The sequence below is a fragment of the Plectropomus leopardus genome, chromosome 24 (assembly GCF_026936395.1).
Source record: "Plectropomus leopardus strain MGB_pleo_1.0 chromosome 24, ASM2693639v1, whole genome shotgun sequence".
In the NCBI taxonomy this organism is placed as follows: Eukaryota; Metazoa; Chordata; class Actinopteri; order Perciformes; family Serranidae; genus Plectropomus; species Plectropomus leopardus.
Window position 1 is genome coordinate 9,600,001 of NC_142199.1, and position 26,645 is coordinate 9,626,645.

At 39.7% G+C, this 26,645-nt stretch overlaps 1 protein-coding gene across 2 annotated transcripts in view; it reads right to left on the bottom strand.

Moving 5' to 3' along the window:
* dmd (dystrophin) overlaps positions 1–26,645 on the bottom strand; it is a 324,760-nt gene that overhangs the window by 197,526 nt on the left and 100,589 nt on the right. For both annotated transcript variants that reach the window (XM_088074779.1, XM_042513262.2), the window contains exons 5-9: positions 24,743–24,804; positions 8,925–9,017; positions 5,680–5,760; positions 4,523–4,615; positions 1,013–1,114 (exon numbers count right to left, since the gene is read on the bottom strand). In XM_088074779.1, coding sequence (XP_087930905.1) covers positions 1,013–1,114; positions 4,523–4,615; positions 5,680–5,760; positions 8,925–9,017; positions 24,743–24,804 — 431 coding nt within the window. The remainder of the gene's footprint in view (positions 1–1,012; positions 1,115–4,522; positions 4,616–5,679; positions 5,761–8,924; positions 9,018–24,742; positions 24,805–26,645) is intronic.

The window sequence follows — 26,645 nt, forward strand, 5'->3', positions numbered from 1 at the left end:
GCTAACTAGCAGTGGCTAATTTAACTGTGAAAATGTGTTGGCTTTTTCATGCCAGCTGACATAATATTATTCTCAAGGACTGAAAGTGAAGCTAACGTTGCATGCTTATGCACATTAGTTACAAATGGTTTTAAAATAAGGACTGACAAATGATTTTGGCAAGTTTAATGCTAAAAGACGCTTATAAACCAAACCTTTTTTGTCTAAACCTGAGACAGTTACTTACAAGCGATGTAAAACTTCATTTGAAGTTTATTTTGAAACAAGCCTGTATGCATTTTAAAAGCTTAAACTGTGCATTTCCTATGAAAACACAAGTTTAGTTTGAAAAATTGCAATGCATGTATCAAGCAGAAATTGACCCGCCATCTCAAGGCGTCCACAAGTGACACTGGAGGACTCATAGTGACGCTGGAGTGTCATAGTTTGAACGTCCACAAGCCAAGCATCGTTGTACGACAAGGTGTGAGTGAGAATGTGATGAGAAAAACCAGACAGACTGCTGAAATTTTAAGATAATTAGATTCTTTTTTTCACCCTGAAAACATATTTTTAGGACTCCAACTCAAGTCTTTTAGTTTAATACTTAGGGCTATAAAATGATAATCATCTGATGGCACTAATCCCAGATCTGGATCACCATCAAAACCTAATCCATTATTCCTTGGCCCACAGCCTATCTGTCTGACAAATTTCATGAAAATCTGTTCATGAGGGGTTTTAGTAACCTAGTCAGACAGATAGATGACAAGAACAAAACATAAGGTCTTTGGCTGTGGTAAAAATATTCTATACCACTAAAAATGAGATGGAGATAGGACTTGAAGCTATTGCTATAGAGGAAATGCTTCACATCGATTGTCAGTTAATAAGAGCTTTTTTTATGGTGTCGCAGGGCCACAGTTTCCTAAAAGCACAGCAGAGACTGCAGAAGAAGAGAGCTATTGAGACAGTGGATCCAGTGTGACAGCCTGTGCATTGAGGATAAGACTGAATGAGTATGGGAACATACCTGAGGATACTGGCGTGTGTTCTGACGAACCCAACTCAGCAGAATCTTCTCACTGTTGGTCTGCTGTAGGCCCGCCATCACATCCTTCATCACATCCTTTACCTGCACATAAACACAAAGTAGAGCAAGTGTAAAAACACAAAAGAATGTGGATGTGTCCAGTTTATGGCACAAGAGGAAAGTAAAATGGGATCATTGAAATGATTGATCCAACAGAAAAGCACAAGAGCTTGACCAGTTTCATAAGAATCTGCCATTATGACATATTTAGTTTGTACAGTTGACATTTTGTGTCTGAAGAAGTCTAAATATTCAAGGGATGTCCAAGATAAGAAGGACTTATATTCTAGGTCAAGTATGTCTGAATTTTGGCCCGGGAGCCAATCGTGGCCTTCGGACAGATTTTAAACGGCTGTCAAAATGTAGTATATGTGGCGTGCCACACAATATTGTTTAATCAAGTTAGATCATGCAGCATTTTTCTGTTTTTTCCACTCATAGAAGGACTATCATACTCCAAGCAGGGACTACACAGACAGAAAGTCATTTATGCTCACTGCGGTCATTTCATCTGTATTTGTGCACGTTTTCTGAGTGTTTGCAGATACAGGAAAATGGAGCATTCCCCTTGGATATTTTAGAGGTAGTATAGCATAGTTTGAGTAAGATATGACTGTAGGAGACAGAAGAAATCCAAATAATGGCCAAACAGAATGAACCAGTAATACAAAATAATATATATAGTTCTATGTAGAGAAATGATCAAAAATAATTTTAAAAAAATATTTAAATTTTATTTAAATTAAATTTTAAAAAACTATTCTCTGTCCAAATTTATTTAATGGCCACACAAACCTCTGCCATCTACCAAGCTGCTTCCATTTAAATGTACATTTTAATAACCATTTTGTATGTAAAGGGAGTATGAATGAGCCTTGAGGGGACTGAAACAAATAGTAATAACTTTTAAGATGTAAAATTTTAAGATTTTTATAGCGTTGATGATATATTAATATTTTTTTTGTTGCCTGAATATTCCCCAAAGTCTTAAGATTAATCTTGCAACATTGCCTTCATTATTGTATTTGCACAACACTTGGGTTGATGACTAAGTACTTGCAACAATCATAACATTGGTAAATGGATTTGCAATTGAATAGCGCCTTCCGACCACTCAGAGCAACTTATTTACATGTGACATTCGCCCACTCACACACTGGTGGTCAAGGTTACCTGGTAGCCGAGGCTACTATACAAGTTGCTACCCTACAATGTTTTACACTGATATATATTCACACACCGGTGGCACAGCCATCAAGAGCAATATGGGGTACAGTATCTTGCCAAAGTTCTGTATCATGTTCAGTTACCAGGGATTCAACCATCAATACGCTCTACCTCCTGAGCCACAGCCACTCTCTATCACATTAACACACATTCAGCTGTATTGTGTTACTTCCCAAGTGTGTAATTTTGACCTAAGGAAAATGAGGTGAATTCAGGAGGGGACTACCAATTGCATTAGCAAATTTAAGGACAATCATGCCAGTATTAGAACAATTGGTCTGACTGGCTAATGTGCATATAAACAGTGTGTGTTCAAATTTAAGACTTACAAGTGAGCATTTGTTATTCATATAGCACACAAAAACAGTGGATTTGTAGTCATTTGGAACAAAATAGCTTGGCTGCAAATTACACACAACAAAAAAAAAAAACCCACAATATCCACCCACAGACAACAGATATGCACAGTTAGCAGTTGGCTACTGTTCGCAGCAGTTACCATCAAACACAGCCATAACCACTCTCTCTCTTTGTCGCTCATAACCACAAAGCACCGTTTTAAAAAAATATCTGCTGCTTTCTAGCAAAGTTTGGCATGGCTGTCAGTGGATATTTTCCATATTCACAAAAACACACAGGTACCTCCACATGGCAGCGCACACTCAGTGCACACAGTCAAAGGATACTTGTGTACACACATATCCACACACAGCCCTGTGTGGATGTGTTTTTTTTCCTCACAGGCTGGATTTTTGGCAGTTGTGAGTGACAGTTTTGGAGCACTTGCTCAGAGCTGGGGGGTTGGGGGGGCAGAGAGAGAGAGATGTTATACTTTTCACTGCCCGGTTGTGCATTACTTATGCATATCTTACCGTCACCTTTCTATCGGCCACATATGCACTCACACACATACAAAAAAGGCCATTTTGTTCCCTTCACTTGTTTTTTTTTCTCTTTCTCTCCCCCAACTCAACCCTCCTCCTCTGTCTCGTTCTCCTTGCTCTCTGCACTTTGACAAACACACACATTCATGCAGCGAGGCAGTGCGATGAGTGTTAGCAGAGCTCTGAGCAGCAGCTGGACAGATGAGTGGAAGACAGAATGATGAAGGAAAAAAAGGGCTGAAAACCTCAAACCCAGTCAACAAAACAGCCAAAAAACAATCACAGCCAGCCACAGTTGCACAGAGAGATGTAAAGTAATAGGAAAGATGGGGATTAAGGTTTATTACACACTCACAAATACACACTCACACGCAATGTGCAACTAAACCTATTAATAGAGCTCGGTGTAATTCGGTGTCGAGGTGAATTCCCAGCAAGGGGACTCTCACACACATACACACACGCAGGTTTGTTAGCGATTCCTCACAGAATGTGGCCTGTCGGGTAAAAAAGGGACTCATTTGGGAGTAGGTCACTGCATGCATTTCCACTTTAATTGGAGGGGCGCTTTGACAAAGACTGCTGTATACACACACACACACACACACACACACACACACACACACACGCACACACACACACACGCACACACATAAATGCACTCACAGACTGGCATACGTGCCCACACACAAGCAAAAGATAACCTCCAGAGCGTAGTAGCCTTTGACAGGCATATTCACACAAATTACATACACAGACACACTCATACATACATGCTACACACAATCACGCACACACACGGCTCACACTCAGCCAACACACACACGCACGCACACATACCTCATTACAGAACTGTGTTTTGCTATTAATCGCATCATTAAGTCTATGCCAAAACTAGCGTGATTGAGACATTAGCCTCTATTCAACTTAATGAGGAATGAAATACAATTAAAATGTATTGTGATGTAAGCTATTAAAACTACTGACTTTACATGAAGTTGGTTTTTAACACCAAGTCTATCGTAAAATAAATTATGAACTTTAAATACAGCTTAAGGGGTCTGTAGCCAACAGGCATAATGATGATCTGAATTCACACAGAGATGAAAGCTGCATTATGAAAAGCAAGATTATTAGAGGAAACTTTGGAGGTAAAAGGAAAAACATTGAGTCCAAACAGAAACAGCTTTCAGCCAAAAGTAGCTACAACTACAGAAAGAAAAGTTAAACTTAATATTGAAGGCACTACCAAAAAATGAAAACTCTTATTCCCTCCAAAAATGCCTTCAGAGAGTCTAACACACACTCAAAAAAGATATATTTGCATTCGCACACTCACCTGCCAGTGGAGAATGATGCTCCAGATGAGCCCGAGAATCAGTTTGTGATTCCCATCAACGATGTCTGCGGCTCCGATATTCACCAATTCCACCTGGAGGAGGGGTAAACAGTCAGATCTCATTGTGGGTTCATTTTAAAAAACACAGGCCCCTTTCTTCCTCTGACTCAGTGGTTCCCAACCTCTGTGACTGCTGAGCAAAAGTGCGTGGATTTAAAAATGTGTTTGTTGGCATTTAATTAAACAGCTAAAAGTGCCACCATTATTATTATAAATTATGTGCCATGCTTTTTTTTGCAACCCATTTACTCGAACATTTTCCAGCATTGTAGGTTTCTGTAAACCACAGATGCCACTGGAAGGTGAGGTCTGAAAAGACGCTGGAAAAACAGCAACAGGTCGCTACAAAACATCCACATTTGTTCCCTAAAAAGCTGCTGGAAACACAACAGAGTCTGGCTTTACATAAATAAATACATAAAGAATTAAAATTAAAATTAAAATTAAAATTAAAAAGTGGTTGCCAGCTTGGCAGGCAAATAGAATAGAAAATAGAGAGGACAATAACTCTAAACATTATTTGTTCAGCCTCTAGTGACCCCTGAAGATTTATCTTTGGGTCTTTAATATTTGCCAAATCTTATGTAAGAGAAATGAATAACTTATCTCTCACTCATTGCATTGTAGTCACTTCAAATGCATATTTTAAAATGTGTTGCATAAGGTTAACCCAATTAGACCTATCCTGACTAAAATAATATATTCTTATATATAAGGGAAATGACACAACAGAAGAGAAAGCAAGACAGGACACCAAAATGAGAGAATATAGAGGATATAAAAGGAGATGTAAGTCAAAACAAAGATTGTGGTAAGGTATGAAAGTCAAATAAAATTATGTGCAAAGAAAAAAGAAAGTAACATAAAAAGAGGAATGCTTTTTCTTCAACAGTAAAGTACAGGCATTCGATGTTAAGGTGTATAGAAAGACAGATGGAGAAGAGAGAGAAACAGTTTAATTTAAGCAGCTCACTGCTCACTGAGTCTAACCACTGATTTATTTAATGTATATTAATGCGGTCAAATCCACACTATATTAATTCTCACACGATAAAGGGAAATATATCGTATATATGTTTCACTGCACGTATACTCACATTGTTCTTCTGCAAGATCTGCAGAGCACGGTTGACATTGTTGAGCGAGTGAACGCGCGTGAATCCTCTCTCCAACCTCACCTACACACACAAACACACACACACACGCACGCACGCACGCACGCACACACGCACACACACACACACACACACACACAGGCAGAGGATATTATTGAGGCATACACAGACCTTGCTGAGGGGCATCCATGAGCGCTACAAACAGCCACATTACAATAAAAGTGTGTGTTTGCATGTGTGTGTATGCCATTACAATAGGGTGATAGTATCAAACAAAGGACAAAGATGATAATGTCTCTCCCGGAGATAGAAGTTGGGGAGAGAAGAGAGGGAGGAAAGGTGGTGGAGAGGGAAAGAGCAAGGGAGAGAAACAAAAAAAAGATAAAGAGAAAAGAAAAGAGAAGAGAGAGTGAGGGATTCCAGCAAAGGTGGAGGAGTTGAAAAGAGCTGGAGGGGGAAAGAAAACAAGGTGGGAGAGGAAGTTTGATTACAGAAGGCTGTGGTCTGCGCAGGTGTGTGTGTGTGTGTGTGTGTGTGTGTTTGTGTGTATGTCCTTCTAAGAGCCAGCTTAGGATTTTAATCTTGCCACTTGGCATTTATTTTTCAGTTTTCATTTCTTCAAGTGATGATTTTGGCATTAAGGTTAAAAATATGATTAGGTTAAGCTGAGGTTAATTCTGTGTTTATGCCATGTGCAAGAACACACGGCGTTGTGAAAGTTTTGCAGTTTTGGTTACAACTTGCTGGAGTCGGTCAGGTGGACAAACACCAAATGATAATCACTTGCGTCACTAATAAACAATGCAATTAACATGCTGAGTGAACTGTGAAATCGTAGTTTCTATTTTTTTCACATTCATTTCGTTACTCCACAGTCTTTCTGCAGAAGGACCTGGAATACGAGCGCAGACTGTATAAAATAATGGACTTAGCCACTGTGACATCAATGATTGGTTTGTGGACTCGAGATCCCTAGTTTTACATTTTGGCCATCACCATCTTGGATTTTTGGAGCCAGTAGTGACAGGCTGGAGATAAACCGGACATAGCTGCTAGCTTGGTTAGTACAGTGCATGTACAGCTATGATTAACTGTCATAATGCTGATGCTAATTTTCACAAAAACAAAATGTACTGAATATCTGACTCCTTAGAGTTGGACGGACACAATTGCCTGCCTTGGAGTGTCTTTCAATACAACGTAACACAGAAAAAGACTTTTTTTTAAGCGACCAAAACGTTACAATTAACTTTCAACATTCACAGTTAAAGTGACAGCTCCAGCTCTGCCTTTACTCTGTGAATCAGTTGGTTACTCCACCAACTGTAACTTCTCCCATGGGCCAACTACTGTGGCAAATGCAAAATGTGAACGGCGCTATCTAGAGCCTGTGTTTGGATGTCTATTCCAAGCTACTGCGTAACAACATAGTGGACCCAGTGAAAGACGACCCTCTCTGTATATAAACGGCTCATTCAGGGATCAAGAACACAAAGATTCAAAGTTTCAGGTGATAATACACAAATGAAAAGATGACAGATAAACTGTTCTAAGCTGCACTGTATGTCTAGTGTTGTTTTTATGTCCACTTATGTGTTTTTTATGCATTGTTAAACAAATGAAGTTTGTAGTTTCCTTGGAATTAACTGAATTTCAAAATCAGAGGTATCTTCTAGCTTTCAACTGTATGTCTGGTTGAACTGAAAATGGTACAGTTTTAATGTGTGCGGTGATGTCTGGCAACCGTTTTTCAAGGCTGTCCTACACAGCATCCGGCTTTTCTCTGCGTGCTTGGTAACATACACTACCAGGACCAAAATAGGTTGCAGCACATGATTGGGAAGGCGAGTGGGGTCACTGTGTGTCACCAGATGTCAGCTGCTCAGTTGTGTAAATAGCTCATTTTGAGTAAGGCTGAGTGCTTCCTCAATGACCCTCCTCACCCTCCGTACAACCGGCTCCAACTAAGCTATCCAGGAAATGGAAGGATTCAGTGGAGGAAATAAGAACAGCCAGGTTATTTGTTCCTTCAGCAGTGAGACTGTTTTATGATAGGGACAGTACAAAGACACAGGATATGATGGTGTTTTGGCCAACAGTAATCATTACGCAATACTTGTAAGGTGCAATACATACATACATTTATTAGCTGATTATAATGTTGATGTAGAGCTTGTTTTGCATAACGGAACGACACACACTTTTTCTCATACGTTTAATTCAAGCTACACTGTGCAACATGGATCTTATAAACTTGGGTATGACATCAAGTCTGATGTATGCAGACTGTACAATGACAACGCCCTCTGAATTCAGGCTACGAGTTACGTCCAAGAACAAAAAGTCATCAGCATGCATCATCCCTCTATGCTGCTTTAGTTGTAAGAGCAAAATGTAAAAAAACATGAATCAAGCACTTGCTATTGTGGCATTTTTGGGTGTCGAAAAAAGGCTAAAGAAGAGGAGCGAAGGAGAATGTGGAAAATGAGGCCAGCTTAACTTGGCATGCCAATTTTTGCAACCAAAGATCGAAGTATGAGCATCTACTAGCATTTAGCATTCACTAGTCGCGCTGATCAGTGCGTCATTTCATGCTGCATTTCTGTTGGCTGGTTAGTAGCCATAGGTCGTAACAGCAGTCACACAGTGAAACGGCCATCCCAAATTTCTGACACTGTCACAATTCTCCAAGTCTGTCTTTGACTGTAAGACCGTGACATGGCCATTCTTAAACATCTCTCACTGGGAGACGTAGGACTACTGTTTTAGAGCCATGACCAAAGACATCACCACATTTCTGTCACACTGGTCATCTTTCGTGTTGGACACCCCATAATCACACTGTTTATGTCCCGCTTTAGTGCACAGGAAGTATCACATTTCGACCGATCATCAGGCATACAGAGAAAGGAGATGTTTATTTCCAACAGTGCACCACATAACAGCGCATGTAAGCTATGTAGTATTTATACAGTAAACACAGTGACTATCAGGTTTAACTCTGCCAACTGGTCGACTGCAGTACTTTCATACAGCAGTCTGTTTCCCTTAAAGGCACACATTAAGATGTCACCCATCTGCACTGCTTCATTTTCTCCACACTGATGGCAGAGAGAAATACTGACTCAAGGTCTGGCATCTGGTTTGTTTGTTTGTTTGTGGATATGTGACTGCTTATGAATTATGTCTTTGCATGTGTATGTGCGTGTGTGTGTGTGTGTTCATACAAGCTCATGTCCTGACAGCCCCTCCAGCAGCTCCAGCAGGCGTCTTCCATCACACAGGTCTGAGAACAGATCATCCACAGGTGGTTTCCCTGTCTAAAACACAGATACACATGCAATCATCACTTTAACTGTATGTAAATTTCTATGTGCATTAATGATTAAGATTCAACTGATTCATGAATGCAAAGTTACATTTCTTTAAGTATGTAGATGCATTTGGCTGTAAAAGCAGAATAAGCAAACACTGCAGGCAGTGACATGAGGTCAATTCACCATGTAAAGGTCAGGAGCTAGATCCCCATACCGGCGACTCGGCTCGTCGATAACAAGCACACATCAGAGTTGTTGGGAGTACAGAGAGACGTCTTTTGAGAAAGCATAAATCAGCCCTGCGTTATATGCGAAGATAGCAGTTAATACCCAAGAGGTTGTTCTTTATCAGTGCTGATAAGTCTTGGATTACAAGCTAGCAGTTACTTCACACTGGAAACAACACTGTAGGCTGTGTACAGTGAGTCTTCTCTAGACCTTCGCAGCAGCCAGAGTGAAGGGAAAGGGAAAAATGATGGGCTTTATCAGCACATAAGTAATACATAAAAAATAGCTTGTTTAGCTGGTTGTTTTGTTTATTTGGCATTTTTTAACAGTCTGCATTTAAGCCTCGCAGACAGACTCTCACTCAAAGCGGCTACACCCTTAATTATGCTTAACTTCAGCCTTAATAAAATATAAACCGGTGAGTTATATTAAAAGTCATCCCCATACAGTTGTAATGAATGAAGGAAATGAGCTATAGAGATGTTTCTTCTGTACCAAGCTGTAAACATTTTATCTCTTCAAGTGGCCATTCGAGGAACTGCAGTTTTTGACACTTCCATATTGGCTTAATTTTTCAGCCCCGTTGGTGGCCGCTGGTGGTTTATAAAATACCCTCAAACATCATCATTATTTCTCACATATAGTTTACCTCAGTCGCCTCCACAGAGCGACTGCTCTTAACTTGCAGCCGATCAATTATTTTAATTTAACTTGGATATTGCAAATGACCTTCCCATGCCCACGGTTTATTAGAGGTGTCATAACAGATTTGAGATCAGCTAATCTGGACTAATTTTTCAGCAACACTTGATTTAGCATGGTGAGCAGTGCGTTCGTATTATTTAAAAAATTGAGAAAAAGCCTACTGAAGTAAGTAATTATGAGAAAGTGTAAGAGGAATTGATGGAGACAGGAAAGGGGCAAGGACACAGACAAAAAAGTAAGTAAAGTAAAGCCTTTCTTCTACATGTTTGCCAGTAGCATCACTTACAAATAGCATCATGAATCTTCCCTGCATTATTACTGTCCTGGTTACTGTGGCAGAGATCTCTTTTCCAGCATCGATCATGCATTATTACAACAATGGCTGCCATGTACAAGTCCCCACTCCTGCATCTAAAATGCATTAGCACCAGCAGCGAGACAGAAAGAAAAAAGTAGAAATGACCCAGAACTGTGCGAAAAAAATAAACACAATACAGACAGAAAAGTGAAAAAGAAAAAACACTCTTCTATAATGACAAAATTCAGTTATCAATCTTCTGAAAAACAACTTCTCCCTATCAGTGTCTCATTTTCTCACATTTTCCATTCATTTCTTCTCTCCCTCCATCTTATATTTTACACTCAGTCTCCCCCACACATTCTCTCACATCTCATCCTCCGTCTCTTATGTTCTTATTTTCCCCTCTCTGTCTATCGTTCTCTTTTTCCATCCCTTTCTGCCCTTCACCTATGCCTCTCGGCATTGTCCTGAGACTCTGTGTTATTGAGTCATTCTCCATTCGCCAGGGCAGTGTGTCTGTGTGTGTGTTGGGAGTCGATGTATTATTTGAATGGGGCTGTGGACAGTCGGTGGGTGTGGGTGATAAGTGAAGAAACCACAGGCGAACACAGATAAAAGAAAAGGAAACAAGACACAAAAAAGAGGCATATGCACATTTGAATATTACTACTGGAAAACAGAACACACACACTCTTCCTGCCCACTCACACCCATTAAAAATCCCTCTCTTGTCTATTTAGTGATGGCCTCCTTCATATTTCCAGTCCATTTCAACAATGGAGCCAGCTCTCCAGGTGTTCTCTGGGTTGAATTGATGTTCCTGTAAGTGCAGCTCTCAGAGGAAGCACTTGAACCTTAGAACCTGGTCCGTACTTATAAGTGAGGAATCATCAAAAATGTACACAGATGTATCCGACTCTCAGACTCCATCCAGAGCAGATGTCGTATTGATTTTACAGCAAATGATTTCTATTTTTCTTGCTCTTTTTGTGGCTGTATTGTTGCATGAACAGAGCAGCACTTTCTGTTATCACTCAATCTAAAGAGCCATTAAGCAAGTGGAGCTGGAGGGGCAGCACCACCGAATGGCCCTGACCTCTGACCTCCCCGTAGAGACTGAATGAAAACTAAATATTGTTTGGGGCAAAAGTCACAACACTCAGACACAGGACTACTATAGACTATTGGCTTACGATATCTCTCGGGAAGAAAGCCCCAGAATCACTGTGCAAAGCTGTTTTATCAACTAGTTAGCTTTTAGCCACCTAAAAAGTGTCCGCTGAGGGTGAGCTGCAGCTCCCCCGGTGGAGTGTGTGTCCCATATAAGCAGAGTCCAAAGTTTGTTTCCATCCTGGAGCCCTATGCTGCATGTTACCCCCCACCTCTCTGGTGAAAATTGATGATCTCATTAAAAAGTTAGTGAAAATTAACCTTGCTAAATCGTTGATGTACACTATAAATTGTAACCATGCTGTGAGTGTTGTGTTTTCAGTGAGAATGACAAAATGAAGTAAGCTTTAAAACACCAATATGCAACATAAATGGTTTTATTTTTCAGGTTGCTGATGGACACTCTCAGCCCATCATTAAATATCAAATGCAAATGGACGACTTATTCACAGTGAATTAAAAAAAATTAAAAAGGGGATGGTGGAACATCCCCTCTAAAAATAAATCATCACAGGAAACTGTTTTTTTGCTAATTGTTTTGGAGTAACTGCACCCAGTCTAATAACCCAACCCGTCCTGCTAATTAGTGGTAAAAACATGCTTTTTCCACATCCTGTGTAGCCAAGTAATAGTCCTCAAAAATGGTCAATTGTTTTTACACTTTGGGCTTTGTGCATAAAATACAGTGTGCACAGAAATGTAGCTAGTTACATTGTGTTTCAAATTACCATTATTTTAAAGCTACATTGATATAAATGTAGGAAATAACATTCAGGTGCTGTGTTGAGAGCACTGAAGCTCATCTTACAGTCCGCTGCTATGAATGATGTTTGGCAACATGCTCCAAAGAAGAAAAAAAACAAGAAAATTATTTATAAAAATAAAGTATTCCTGATTTACCAACAGACTGAGACTGTTTTGGGGTAACGTGAGGGGCAGCCTGTTCTTTGCATCTGCCAACAAATATGTGTGAAATCACAGCTGCTTCTGTGGCACACTCAGCCCTGATTTGTTTTAGCACTTATGTATCTTTTTATCTTCTTCCAACACAAACTGGGATTTACATCTGCACACAAAAACAAACACACACCATCAATACTCCACTATCACAAACACACACACACACACACACACACACACACACTGCAGAGACACAAATACATTTTGATGTATATCTGCCTAACTATAGGGTATAACGGTTCATGACAGACCGTCCCACAAACACAAGCACATTTACATTTTACAATTACTACCACAAGGGTGTGACGACAATGCCAAACGCCACTGACTCATTTCTAACGTGTGTGTATGTTAGTGTTTCAGTCTTTTCAAAGCATGACTTCACAAGGTGATTTAGTCTGCATCAAGGACAGTTTATCTTTTCTCATCTTTAAAGAGAAAACATGTTATTGCCAGATTACAATTTAAATAAGATTAAGCTGAAAGCTCAGAGGTTAGCTCATTGGAGAATGTTAAATCTGTGAGAAGGACATGAAAGCTGTGTGACTACTGAACTGAACTGTTTTCCCACTACGCTTTCACTTGCGTGTGAAAGTATAACGAAGTGTCTGTCACAGTCCATGGAGTCCAATGACCATAAAAATTTAAAACAAAATCCTGTTTATTATCACATAAGCCAGCTGGAAGCTGGGACTCTGAGAACACAAAGTCTTTAAAAAGTTGAAAACAGCAATGATGGGACTAAAAGCTACTTCTAATATGTATATGATGTCCACAGTGCTTCTGTATTGGACAGCCTGTCCAGTAGGGGTGCAGCTTTAAGTGACCATCTGTCTCTTTTTATTTCAGAATATTGAGATTTATAGTTTTACCAGTAATCCAATGGGCAGAGTAAATGCTGGCATTGTATGTGCAAACTATAAATGTGTTACATTTGTACATAATTATTTAGCAGATACTTTATGTTTCAACAACACTAGTTAATGTATAATTAGGGTTTGGCACAAAACCCACTGGGTGGTCTAATAAGGCAAATCCAACTAGAACCGCGGCAATGTCTCTGAAAAAATTTACTGTTAATATAGCATATATCCTGGTTGGTAAAAAACACAACCACCCTCAAGGTGACCTTGAGAGTGATGCGGTACAGTGTGTGTCCCACACAGGTGGAGGCCACTGTAATGGCATGGGTTCAATTACAGCTTGTGGCCCTTTGCCGCATGTCATTCCCCTGCTATCTCTCCCAGGTTTCCTATACAAAAAATGCATTTATTGCACTATCCTGGCAGGAAACACAGCATTGTCTTAGTAATACAGCAACTGCTGCGTGTCATTATTACTGCTGGAAAAGGAGTCATGTTTCAGCAAAAACAACCATTTCCCGTGGCACTATCCCAGGTGTAAAAGCAGCAACAGATTGCTAAAGAATCGCTAACCTAAGTGTCATGCCATCCACCATCCCCTCCACCTCCCAATGACAAAGTCAGCTTATATGACTTCACTTTAGAAATGTTAATATTATAACAATGAAATGTACAAATAACACTGGTTTACACAATTATACAATGTCAAAACTGTATTCTGGCAACTGGGCTGACGTGTGTGTAACTTAAGCTACTCACGGGCGCCCAGTAGCTCAGTTAGTAGAGCAGACAACCCTTAAACAGAGGCTGCATCCTCACTGACGCGGCTGCGGTTTTGATTGCAGCCTTGGCCCTTTGCTGCTTGTCATCCCCTCTCTCTCCCCCTTTAATGCTTGAACTTTCCTATTAAATTAAAGGAAAATAAAGCCCCCCAAAGTAATCTAAAAAACAACAAAAAAAACCCTTTAGCTATTCACAAAATGTGATGAGTAATATCACATTCTAGTCATATACTTATATTAATTAAATAATAAATAAGGCATGATTTGTGGAATCAGCACACATCTTAACTGCGTCTAAAGAAAAGCACAATGGATATACAACATCTGAAAATATAAAAAATTAAAATTGCACGGGGCTATAATACATGACTTCTCTCTAAAAGAAGAGAGGTTGTGTAAATAATTGAGGAAGGTGTGAATTAAAAAATCTGGTATAAAGTGCCTTTGATGTAATAGTATATGAAGAAATAAAGATGGCTATTGAAAAGATCTGAAAATCTGTTCTGGCCATTTTGATTGTAGTTTTTAAGACGCTTCCTAACTTCAGCTGGTCGGTATCTATCTACCGTCAAATCACACAAGATGCCAGGCTTCAATATTTGATCATGACGTGTAAATAACATCTGGGGAACATCTGTCAAGTTCCAAATTGCACCGCACAACTAATCTGGGAAACAGTGATGAAAAGTTATTGAGGCTTTTGTTTCTTTAATTTCTGAACAGATTTATGACCAACTGTAGAGGAGGGTCTGTTGAGTGAAACAGATCACAGTGTGTGCATGGTGCCTGTGTGAGAGTGAGCCTGAGTTATGACTGAGAAGTGGTGGTTATGTTTGTGGCAAATCGTGCCTGTTGTGAAGAATGGAAGGAGACCAAAACAAAGAGATTCAGATGCTGTCATTTCATTTTTAATGAATGACAACAACTAAATCAGAAAACACTACGCAGACACTAAACTGTGTCTACTATAAGTGAAGGTCAAACCTGTGTTTGCCCCCAGTTCCTCATACCAGACACAAAGCCACAGTCAGCGATGAAAAAAAATCATAAGCAGAGATGTTTTACTTTGTCAGCTCCTATAACTGAATTTTCTAGAAGGAACCCTGTAGCTTAACTCTAAATCACAAAGACAAAAGATGACACAACATATGCAACCTGCACATTCTGATCTGAGGATAGTTAAAGGAAGACAACCATGCATTTGAGTGATTGGGTAAACAACAGCCAACTGAAAGGCTTCTCTCAAGCCGCCCACAGAGCACTTATCTTCATTCTGGAAGTGTCTGGATTTCACTGAGATAACAGTCGACGTGACACATTTAATGATAACGTCTTGTGTTGAATGGCTGCATTGACTCATCACTATTTTTTGTTCCTGACAGGCGACATCAGCTGTCTGACTCAACAGTGAACGGACTCCCCGTGTAAGCATCACACACTCTTAGAAATAAGAAATCCAAAAGGGTTCTTCCTAAAGGGTCGAGGTTTAACACAGAATGTGTGGCTTTTTCTGTGGTGAAGAAAGGGTTTTTCACTGATCCTTTGTAAGACTAACAACATTACATTAAGAACCGTTTTTATCCTGACCACCATGTTTACCCATATTTCAAATGCTTTTTTTTAGATTATTATTTTTTGGGAGATTTTAACTTTATTTGATAGGACAGATAGTGTGAAATGGGGGGAGAGAGGGAATAACATGCAGCAAAGGGCTGAGGGTGATATCAAGCCCACACCTGCTGCAGCATGGACATTGCCTTTGTTCATAGGGCACCCGCTCTACCAGGTGAACTACTGGGCGCCCCTTGAAATGTCATTTTTTAGTGTTACTGTATCTGGAAAATCCCTAATCAATTAATTTAACTCATGTTCTGCCATAGCTGATATCTTTGGCATCATTTCATGCCACATCTGTCAATGGAAATTTACTCTATTTTTATTATTTTTTAAGGGTAGCTGGCACTTGGTCTTTTCAATTTGACTGATTGTATTTGAATTTGAAGTTTTGGTTTCCAACCCACTGCACATTACTAAAGGCTGTTGTGGTGATTTAGCACCGGCAGGAACGAAAAAGTGTTCTTCTATGGAGACAAGCTGAAGAACCTTATATCCTAGTTCATAAAAGAGCAGGAAAGAAATACAAAGAATAACTGCAGTTTTAGTGCAGATACTTGGGCCCTCAACACCCCAGGTCCATATCTAATTAAATTAATATAACATTTAATTAAATTGTCACAAGTTAATTGACACAACGGCCAACCCAAGGCCAGACAATATTCCAGAATAGAGAGAGCTGGTTGGTCTCTGAGGCAAAACATAATTAAGATGCCATTTATATTCTATTGGGCTTCATGTAATTTATACTTGTGTAAAGAGCATTGGTCATGAAAAAATAATTGTAACTGAGCAAGCAAACATGTATGTTTGTTCAGTCTGGTAACTAACCCATATGTAGCTATGGTGTGCCTGATTTTCATTCTCCCAGTGCTTCCCTTTTAACAACTCGGTGTATTGAAGACAAAACAGCAATCAGAAATACTCAGAACATCAGGAATGAAGTAGTCCCATTTTCCAATTGTCTGGAAATGTGGCACACTGTATTCTACTTTTCCCTCAGTTTACAGGTACAACTAACTGAGACGACAGGAAATGAGGAAAGAGAAAGATGAGTTAAGATGACGTCAGCCTCTGGGGCTGAAAAATCAAGCCAACACCAAAGTGCTAAAAACTGCCCTTCCTCAAATGGCCACGAGAGGCTGGCACCAAAAGCAAGTCAATCCCCACAGAACTCCATGTTAAAATGCCCAACTCGAACTCTGTTTACAGCCTGGTATGAAGAAAAAACTGGGTGTCCTCATCTAATTTAAACATTCATGACAACTGCACAGGGGGTGAATTTTTATACAATTACTTTACTTATTTTATTATTTTTATTTATTTTGGAGTTTGGAGCCAATCGTGTTCCAATATGTAGCTAACACATGTGATATGGAAACTGGAAGCTTCCAGGTCACAAACACAGAGAAAGGTGTGAAAAGGTATGAAAACACAAATTTAAGTGGGTATCTTTACTACACCTACATGGGAGATCTGAACAAGCAGGCCTTTAGGGGTTGTGAGGGAAAGCGAGTTTATCTAATAATACAGAACTCATCTTTACAGAGTAGTTTTCTTACATAAAAAAACAATAATACGGCTTTAATTCTTCTGACAAGATGTAAACTGAGATGATGTACAGAGGTAAGCTTCACTGCAGAATGCTATCAGCAATTTCACAGGCAGAAAGCTGTGAAATATATCTATTTAATTCATTTCTCCGAGGGTTTCAGAGTCTCTCTCTCTATAAGCCACAACAGACACAGAGAGAAAAACGCGCTCATACACAGTGATTTTCCAGTCAAGGATCTCGCTAATTGTCGTTTTCAGATGGATTTTACATGACTTTAAGCAGCAGCATTTACCACGGTGTCTAGTCTGTGTATCCTTTAAATCAGAATTCAACAGATTCAGATGCTCTTGTTGCCTCCAAATACATGTTTCCGAGATTAGGTGACTCATGAGTAAATCACAAGATTTCACGCAGGTTTCATGCTTTTGTTGTAGAACTAAAATGAACATGTCAACAACGATAAAATCTTACCCTGAGGTGGTTACATTCTTCATTTTTAAGCAAATTAAAACAAATACTGCAGCAGTTGGTAAAGGTAAAGAAGAAAAGCTAATTACTTTGTGTCAACGGAGAACAACACAGACACCTCACAGTAAGAACGCATTCAAATAATCGCACATTTTATCATCTCTTGCACAAAAGACAGAAAAGCTCTAATGTATGATTGTGACCCTGGTTTGCTAAATAACCATGAGGCAGTTTAGCTGGAGGGTGAATTACTGTATCTTCAGACTGTACATATGCATGCTGAACAGAAGACGAGGAAAAGAAATCCATGCTATGGAAATAAAGAAAAATCGACTGGTAAATTGTATGCTGGACAGTACATATAACAACCTCACTACTAGTTTGTGATTGCAAACATTTCCTAAAAGTTGCACAGTGAAAATCTCTTTGTGAATTTCCATGCAGGATTCCAGTTTCTCACAGGGACAAACATAAGTGTTCTGAACATTTTAAGCCTTGTCACTTGTCTTTCTACCACAGTTATTTCAATTAGTTGTTTTTGAGCACTTCACTAAAAAGACAGAAATTTGTCAGTTAAAACAGCATTGGAAATTGATGTCACTGATGGCTTTTCACAAAAAACAGTTACATCTCAGGGTATGAGCTGCCATCCAGCCAACTCGTCAGAAGAAAATGTGTGTATGTTTTTGCAAAGCACAGGTATGTTACATTTGTATGCTTCATACTTATCATGTCAATGTTTCTGAAGTGACAATTTTTATGATGTGTATGAGCTGGCTTCGTCATGGAGGCGACTGTGGATGGCAGAACACATATGAGGTGTTTTTTCCCACCAGCAGATCTGTGTGGTTTAGTTCAGTTCAGTTCAGTGCAAATTAATTAATTTATTTGCAACCGGATTATTGTGTTGCTCCTGTCAATGCACTAACTCGCTATTTAGAAATATCCAGTGAAGAGAGACTCTCACTCCAGCCTGCAGCCCTGTTGGGTGGACGATAAAAAGTGAGCAGACTTCACTCTGTATCACCAGTGAATAAGGAATTACAGCGGGAGCTGCTGGACGGAGCAGTTACAACAACAGAGTACTGTCTGCAGTAAAAACGCTAAACAGATCTAGGGTTTAGGTACCTCTTCATACGTAATACTTTCAGTTCCAAAGGAACTATACCAAAAGCTTTTGATGGCATCGCAGTTATAAATGAGACACCAGTCAAGCTGCAGACCACTATTCAAGACCAACAAACAACAACACAGGTTTTTGAGTGACGGATGACAACTTTTCTAGCGGCTCTTGTGCTGCCAAACGTGAGCATAATTTAGTGACCAGTCACCGCTTCTCCAGTTAGCTCAGCGATATTGATTAAAGATTCAATATTTGACATCTTAGCATAGTTGAGTGTGTGTGCATGCTGACTTCATGTTGTGTTTACTCAGGTTTACTTCAACTGAAAACTCAAAACACTGCATGCACAACAACTTCAATTAGCATTTAGATTCAAAGCTGCTACAAGTTTTGAGAAATGCCAGCGGCCTGTATCACACACAAAGAGCGTGTTTAAGTGTTGACATAGATCACCAGAGCAGATGATCAACTGGGGACACATGGATGAGAGTACTGCATTCTTCACAAGGTAAGCTGTCCGACGGAGCAACTTGACCAAAACTATGCATTTATTTAAAGGTGCAGCTACCCAGAGCAACAAGGAAGATACGAGTCTGACTGACTGTGTGTCTTAATGTGTGTTTTATATGTTGTATGATCAGACAGCATATTTTGTTTCCTTGCAGTGAGACTCAAACCAAAAGGCAGTGAACACTAAAGCTATAATATTGGGATAATTTGATGTAATTTCACTCTGGTGGCTCACTCCAACTTTGAACTACTTTCCCCTTGATGGTAATCAAACCCTCCAGTGCACCGTCCTCTGGAATACTCTGTATTTTTGTGGGTGTGCAGCTTCAGGAGCCTTTTGTTTGAAGAAATTTTTACCAAGAAAATTATTTCACACACAGAAAACTGTGTCTCTTCCATCCTATTCCCCTGAGATCACAGAGATGGATAATTAAATATATAAACGTAATTTAAGTAGCCATCTCATCCCATAACATTCAAATGAGTATGCAAGCAAGCTGTTTTGTTTTCCTCGTACTGATGATGTGTTGGATTTAATTTAATGGGTTACACTCTAAAAGCATGAACCAACACAAACAGACATATGTAACTTCATAAACCTAACATTAATCGAAGCAACCTTGTATTACGGACAGCAGAGCAGAAACAATTCAGAAACAAAACTGCACACAGGTGCATGATTTTGAACTATTTTGCACAGCAGTTTGCCAAAAACACAGTCAGCAGTGAACCAGTGAAAATGACTTTGAACAGCTGCCATTCAGAAAAACCTCAAAACAGCACACTCACCTTTTTAAACTTCATCCAACGACCTTTAAATCTATAGCACATCGCAAGTTATGAACTTCAGTAGACAGAACAAGCAGCCCAATCTATCTTACTTCCCCCATGCTGCTCTACAGTATGTTTATTTTAGTTTTGACTTGGAAAAAGATCACTTAGCTGTTATACTGTTTGAAAGCTACTCATTTTCACACCTTTATTCAGACCTGGTCAGACAATGAAAGAAGAATTTATCAGGGATCATAGAGGGCTAACAGAGGAGGGTGAGAATACTAAAGGCTACTGAAAGTATAATAGCTATCCTCAGCCTCCATTTAATGAACTATGATAAGCTTTGACCCAGGCTGTTCTTCTCATTCGCTGCTGTTATGTATAACCCATGGAAAGTAATCCACCAAAATCTGTATATAACCCAGATAATCACGAGCCAGTAATTCATATATAAACTATGTAATCTGGAGGGCTGTGATCAAGTGACCAATGCACTGATGGGAGTATGGGTATTTTCCTCAAAAATCCAAATTGGTCAGGCCCTAATATTTAACATGCATACATGAAAGAGTACTCTCCAGATTTACAGTGTTTGCAATGCTTGTTAATTGCTAACCAGCTCCTCGGATGTAATGCTGTTTCATTCATGTGGATAAACACGCACAAACATTTTATTTACTGTAAATTTTTGTCTGATTTCCTTTTCTTGTAAACAAAACAGAAGCAGTGCAAAATTGGCCCACACTTCAAACTTAAGTCATTCTTTTTTTCACTTGTGAAAAAGTCCAAATGTCACAAAGATGACATCAAAACAACAGCAATGCAATGCAGACACATTGCTAAATGTAGATACAACAGAGTAATAATCCAGAATAACCACCCGGCTAAGGGCTAATAATTATCAGTATTGCAATAAGGAAAGTCATTCAACAAAATCAAGCTTGTACCATCAGCATAACAAAGCTTCCTGGAATACCGAAACAAGGAAATTATGATTTCCTGACGCCTGCCTTCGCTCCTCATCCTCTCATGTCATCTCACTTCTCTTTTTCTTTTTGTATCCTTAGCTTCTTTGTCCTCTCCTGCCCCCTCTTCATCCGCCTTCCTATCAGAGTCATTCTGCAGTTTTTGAGGACCTGAGCAAACAGTGACAGCCAGGGTGTGAAATTAACACCAGGCAATGGACGAATGCTGTCCTCACCTCTCTCTGTCACCCTTTTCTCTCCATTCTTGGATGAATGAATCGTCCATTCTGGTCTTACAAAAAAAACCCCAAAAAACAACAACAAACACCTAAATAATTATCTACCAATCAATTAACATATATGCATTTGAAAATAATAATAATGATGATAATAATAATAAATATGATAATAATAATAATAAAAATTCAAAGAATTTCTTTTAAACTAAATCTTACAAGAGAAGCTCTAACAAATGAAAATACAGCAATACAAATTCCTCTCTCTACACCAGCCAAAACAGACCAAGGGCAAGAATTACAAAACATGTTTAAGTTGGGTGATATCCTGTTCTAATAAACAAATTGTTTAGTATTCCTTGGATGCACACTCCTGATAGTCGCTTGCCAACCCTTAGCAACAAGCAAAAAAAATTCTCTCGTTTGCAGTTTTACCTTTCAACAACTCCATTTTTAACTCAATAAAACCACCAGCAAACCAGCTGGATCCCAGGTCGTCCTACTCGGAAGCTGACTGTAGCACTACAGCTGGATTATGGAGGTAACTGCAGCGCTTCCAAAGCTTCGCTCGGCATGTCTGTAAGTCACAAGAGGCATCACTTGGCTTTGTTTTGTCAAATTTTGAACTTAGTCTCAGTCTGTGTTTTTGGGTGACTTTTACAAAGTAATTATAATTTTCTATAGACTTTCTTATATATTAAATTGCTTATTACTATATAAAAATACATATTCCAATTCCAATGACCGAATTCTCTGAATGTTTATTGCTATTTGAAAGTGTGCACTTGCATTATTATGTAACCGTATTATTATTAAATTGGTGGCCAAAATGGTCTCAAAATTAAAATAATATTGTTCTACGCAATTATATCTGGGACAATATATTATCAAAAAAACTAGTTACAGTGACAGGCTATCTGGGAGATGAAAGTGCAATAAAAGTGTCAGTAAAGTAAATTACAGGTGACATGTTGCAGTGAACGCTGCACTGGAATGGAATCTAATACTCCTGAATAAAGTACCAGCTGTGGTTGGGAAACAACAACAACAAAAAAAGCTCCGTTTCCTGCCCTGGTGACGGATCCTCATATATTCCTGAAGTGCCTCTTTTTATGGTTTGCTGAGTAGCAAATCACACTAAAATCAGACACGACGCGGCTCCGCTGCCAGGCATCTCTCCGGCTTTTTTCTCTCCATATTTCTCATGCTTGCCGCTACCATACCTTCCACCTCCTGCCATCCATAACTCGTTCGCTCTCCCCTCCTGTCCCTGTCTGAACTTTTGTTTTCCCCTTACTCATTTTCTACTGCTTCTCCACATTCCTTCCTGCATCCCTCATCTCCTTCCCTCACTTCTCTTATATCTCCCATCCTATAATCTAACTTTCACCCATCTGCTGTCTCTCTACCTCTTACTCTCCTGAGGCTTGTGTTTGTGTGTGTGTTTGTGTGTGTGTGTGTGTGTGTGTGTGAGACAGAGAGAGAGAGAGAGAAAACGAGAGAGAGCGAGAGAGACTCATCTATCTAGGATAGGGTACTCATTATGCTCTGCTGGGTTTGGATGGATGAGGGGATCTCTCTCTCCTGCGTATCTCTATCCCCCTCTTTCTATCTCCTTGCCTCCCACCGCCAAATTTTCTCCCTCTCTCTTTCTCTTAGTTATGGTTAGAGGGGATCTGGCAGGCTGGATGGAAAGGATAGGAGAAGGGATGGCAGTAAAAGTGGAAGGGAGGAGAAAAGGAGAGGGTAAGAGTATGCAATAAAAGGAGAGAAAAGGTTAAGGAAAGAGGTGAAGGCAGAAGACAAGAAAAGACCTCTCCAGCCCGTCTGTCCTTTTCTTGGCTTTAATCACCTGGCTCAGATCAGACTTGTTTCAATAGCTTTACTCTCTCACACACACACACACACACACAAATGAGCACCAAGATGCACACATACCGTATGCACATGCACACACCTAAGTCTCCATCGCCATGGCAACAGCACACTTCTAGTACCCTTGTAATCAACTTTGAAAATAGGGACAGAAGTGATGTGTCGGCACGCACAAAACACACACACACACACACCGCAAATAAAAACACGTGCATAAACACGGGAAAGTAATTAAAATTAAATTCAAAACAAGTCATTCATTCCCCATTGGGAAGGACTCTGTAAGTGAGTTGCGGGACAACAAAGTGCAACAGACAACAATCAAGCAATAGAAATGAAAAAAACTTGGCCAAAAAAATACACATTTTCTTCAAAAATCACAAATATAGCACTTAGAATGACAAGAAAAGGGGAATCTGAAAAATGTGCAACACTCTCCTGCCCCCTTTATCCTAGCTTTACCGAACCCACTCTCCAGAGAGAATGGACGTGGCAGGAATAACCTTTGTGTGTTTGTGTTTGTGTGTCTGAATCACAGCCATAAAAGGAAATGCCTCAGAAATTGTCCGTGACTCTGAGAGACGAACAGAAAACAGCCCCAGATGAAAGGAGGTGGAAGACGTTGCCAGCGGTTAAGAAAAACAACAACAACAACAAATCCTTCCCTCCTGTTCGTTTTCTTCAGAAAATAGGAGGAGGAAATGAATGAAAACAAAATAGAGGAGAGGAGGAGGGTTCAGACGGGGAGAAGAATTGAAGTCGACAGAGTATGAAGAGACAGGTAGGTGTATTCCCTGCTCTCCCAAACAACTGTGTATGGATGGTACCCCACAAGATGAACAATATCTCAAAACACACACAGAGCCCTCTCTTCTTTCATTACCGGTCCCATATTGCAAAAAGTCAGATGCCCGTGGTATTTTTTAATTAGAAAGCAGGTACAGGTGCTATATACTGTAAAAGTATCAAAATGATCAATCGACACAGAAATGCACACAGTCCCTATTCAAACACTGTGCTTTTAAATGAACCCTCAGGATTTCTGTAGAGTTGTGCGGTTACAACTGTACCACACGGAGGTAGAAACTGTCACTTTCGTTCAACGACTGCAATGACAGTGTAGCGATGCTGAGAGCGCAGATGTGGAAGATCCACTTGAGAACTCGGCTGATGGATCCTGATGCATGCGCATAAAAACTAGCCATTCATAAACTTAACCATGTGCGCCAGCATGTGCATTTGTTGACATCACAGTAGCGGCATCCCAGACCGCAAAGAGCAGACACAGAAGGATACCTAAAACATAACATGTAGATGCGGAAATCCACTTACACAGCTGTGCTGTGTATGTGGCGACTTGGGATGATAACATGTTGTATATTCAGTCAGAGTGTTTGAGAAAAAAAAAAGTGGTTTTAGCACATTAAAATATATAAACACGCTCTTACAGATTTTGTGTCATTTGTTTCAAGATTTGGAGAAAAGTTAAAATAGTCGTGAAAATAAGAGAAACTGATCACAGTCTAGTTAGACCAGACAGGAAATAGAAGGTTTAGTAAATGAAGTGGATGACGGAAAGGAAACAGTTATATGTCTTACCTTAGCCAACTGTGAGTTTACCCATTTTGTGAAAGTCTTCTTCTGAACGTCTTCTCTTTCATCTGCCGGAAGGAGAAACACAGTCAGCCAGGAAAAAGAAGCTCTGTATTCCTGTGTGTGTGTGTGTGTGTGTGTGTCATGTCAGATGTATGGCAGAAAGTCAAAAAGAACATGAAAAGGGCACACCAACACTTTGATAAATACCAGCACATACAAGAATCCAATCTCTCCGACTGACTGGTTGACAATCCATCGGAGCATGGGCTTGTGTCCCGTTCAAACACACACACACACACACACACACACACACACACACACACACACACACACACACACACACACACACACACACACACACACACACACACACGCCGCAAGTGGTGCTTAGCTCGATAAGAGGCTCCTCTAATTTTGCTCAGGGCTAATTGCATCCTCATCATATCAATCAGCGTGCCACTTACAGGCCGTCAGCGTCACGTCACATGACAGACTGGAGTGAGTCTGCACAGTTTCCACTTGTTGCCCTCACAGAACGACCCCTCTGTACTACTAAAATATCATTACTGTGATCACACATTCAATGTGGAGCTGTTTGCTATTTGCTTCCCATCAACACAGATGCTTTAGTAAAAAATTGTATGGAACGAACATAGTGGATCCGGTCTGGAAAAGTGACTCACTAGTCATTTCTTATGTTCTGAATGTGTTTGAAATTTTCATTTAGTGAGAATAGGTGATATTACTTTGTATCCAAGTGTCATTTTGGATTAAAACCCATTATATGAAGTATTCACTACACTGCAGAATTATCCAATAAGAGGTTTAAAAGTCAGTTTGTACAAGAAACTCTTTCTTTCTGTCAGTTAATCACATTTCCTTCAGCCTTTGCATGCAGGGGTGAAAGTTGGCCAGTACAGTCTGGTAAGCTGCTCCGTAACACTAAAAGATTACGTGTCAGTACGGGAACACAGTCTGGGAAGGAGGGCACAGCTGCCTGCCTAAAACAGTTTGGTAAAGTTGAAAAGATATTCACAACTTCGAACTTCCTGGATCAATAACTCATTAAGCGAAACGTTGTTAAAACACAAACAATTGCTCTTCCCAAGTATAGTAAGGTAAACAACAAGCTTCAACTTAATTTCCATCAACACGAGGTGTTCCCCAAACTGAACAAGTGATGCTGATCTCTGAGTGCAGCCGGCTGACGAGTGTGAAAGGACGCCGTCTACAAAGTGTAACGCAGAAAAGAGATCGCATATCAGTCATCTCCTGTTGGTTACACTGCATTTTGTTTATGGAAAAATGTGCTTTTACATAATTTTGGGGCATTTTCAGAGAAAATATATTCAATAACTTTACTCTTATACAGTGTAGTTAAAGATTTCAAGATTTAATAATTTGTTTGTTGTTATTTTCTTGTGTTCTTGCTCACATTAAAAAAAAAGATGTTCCTCCCAGCCCACAGCAGTCCAACAAGAAAAGATAATATTCTGCATCTACAATATTTCCTTTGCTTTAAAACACTACAACAGTGCACCGCTAACTTTTTTAAGGTTCATTTTTGTCTTTTTGCCTGTATTTGATAAGACCGCAGTTTCAGAATGAAACGGGGGCAGGTAGAGACTTATAAACTGTTTAACTGAACTGCTGTTGTTCAAGTGCATGTTGTTGCATGTGTGTATCCCACTGCTGCCACTTAGGTGCCAATCCTCTGGAACCCCCCTGATGAAAATTGTTAGCTCTGTCAGCACTATTGCTGTTATAATTTTCTTTCCTGATACCACCCTCTGAGTAATTATCAATAACTTTACCATGATTGCCAAAGACCAAGAGGAAGCTAACCATTGCATTTTCTTTGTGTAACTTATTCTTGTTTACCTGAAACTAATGATTGGCACAATTT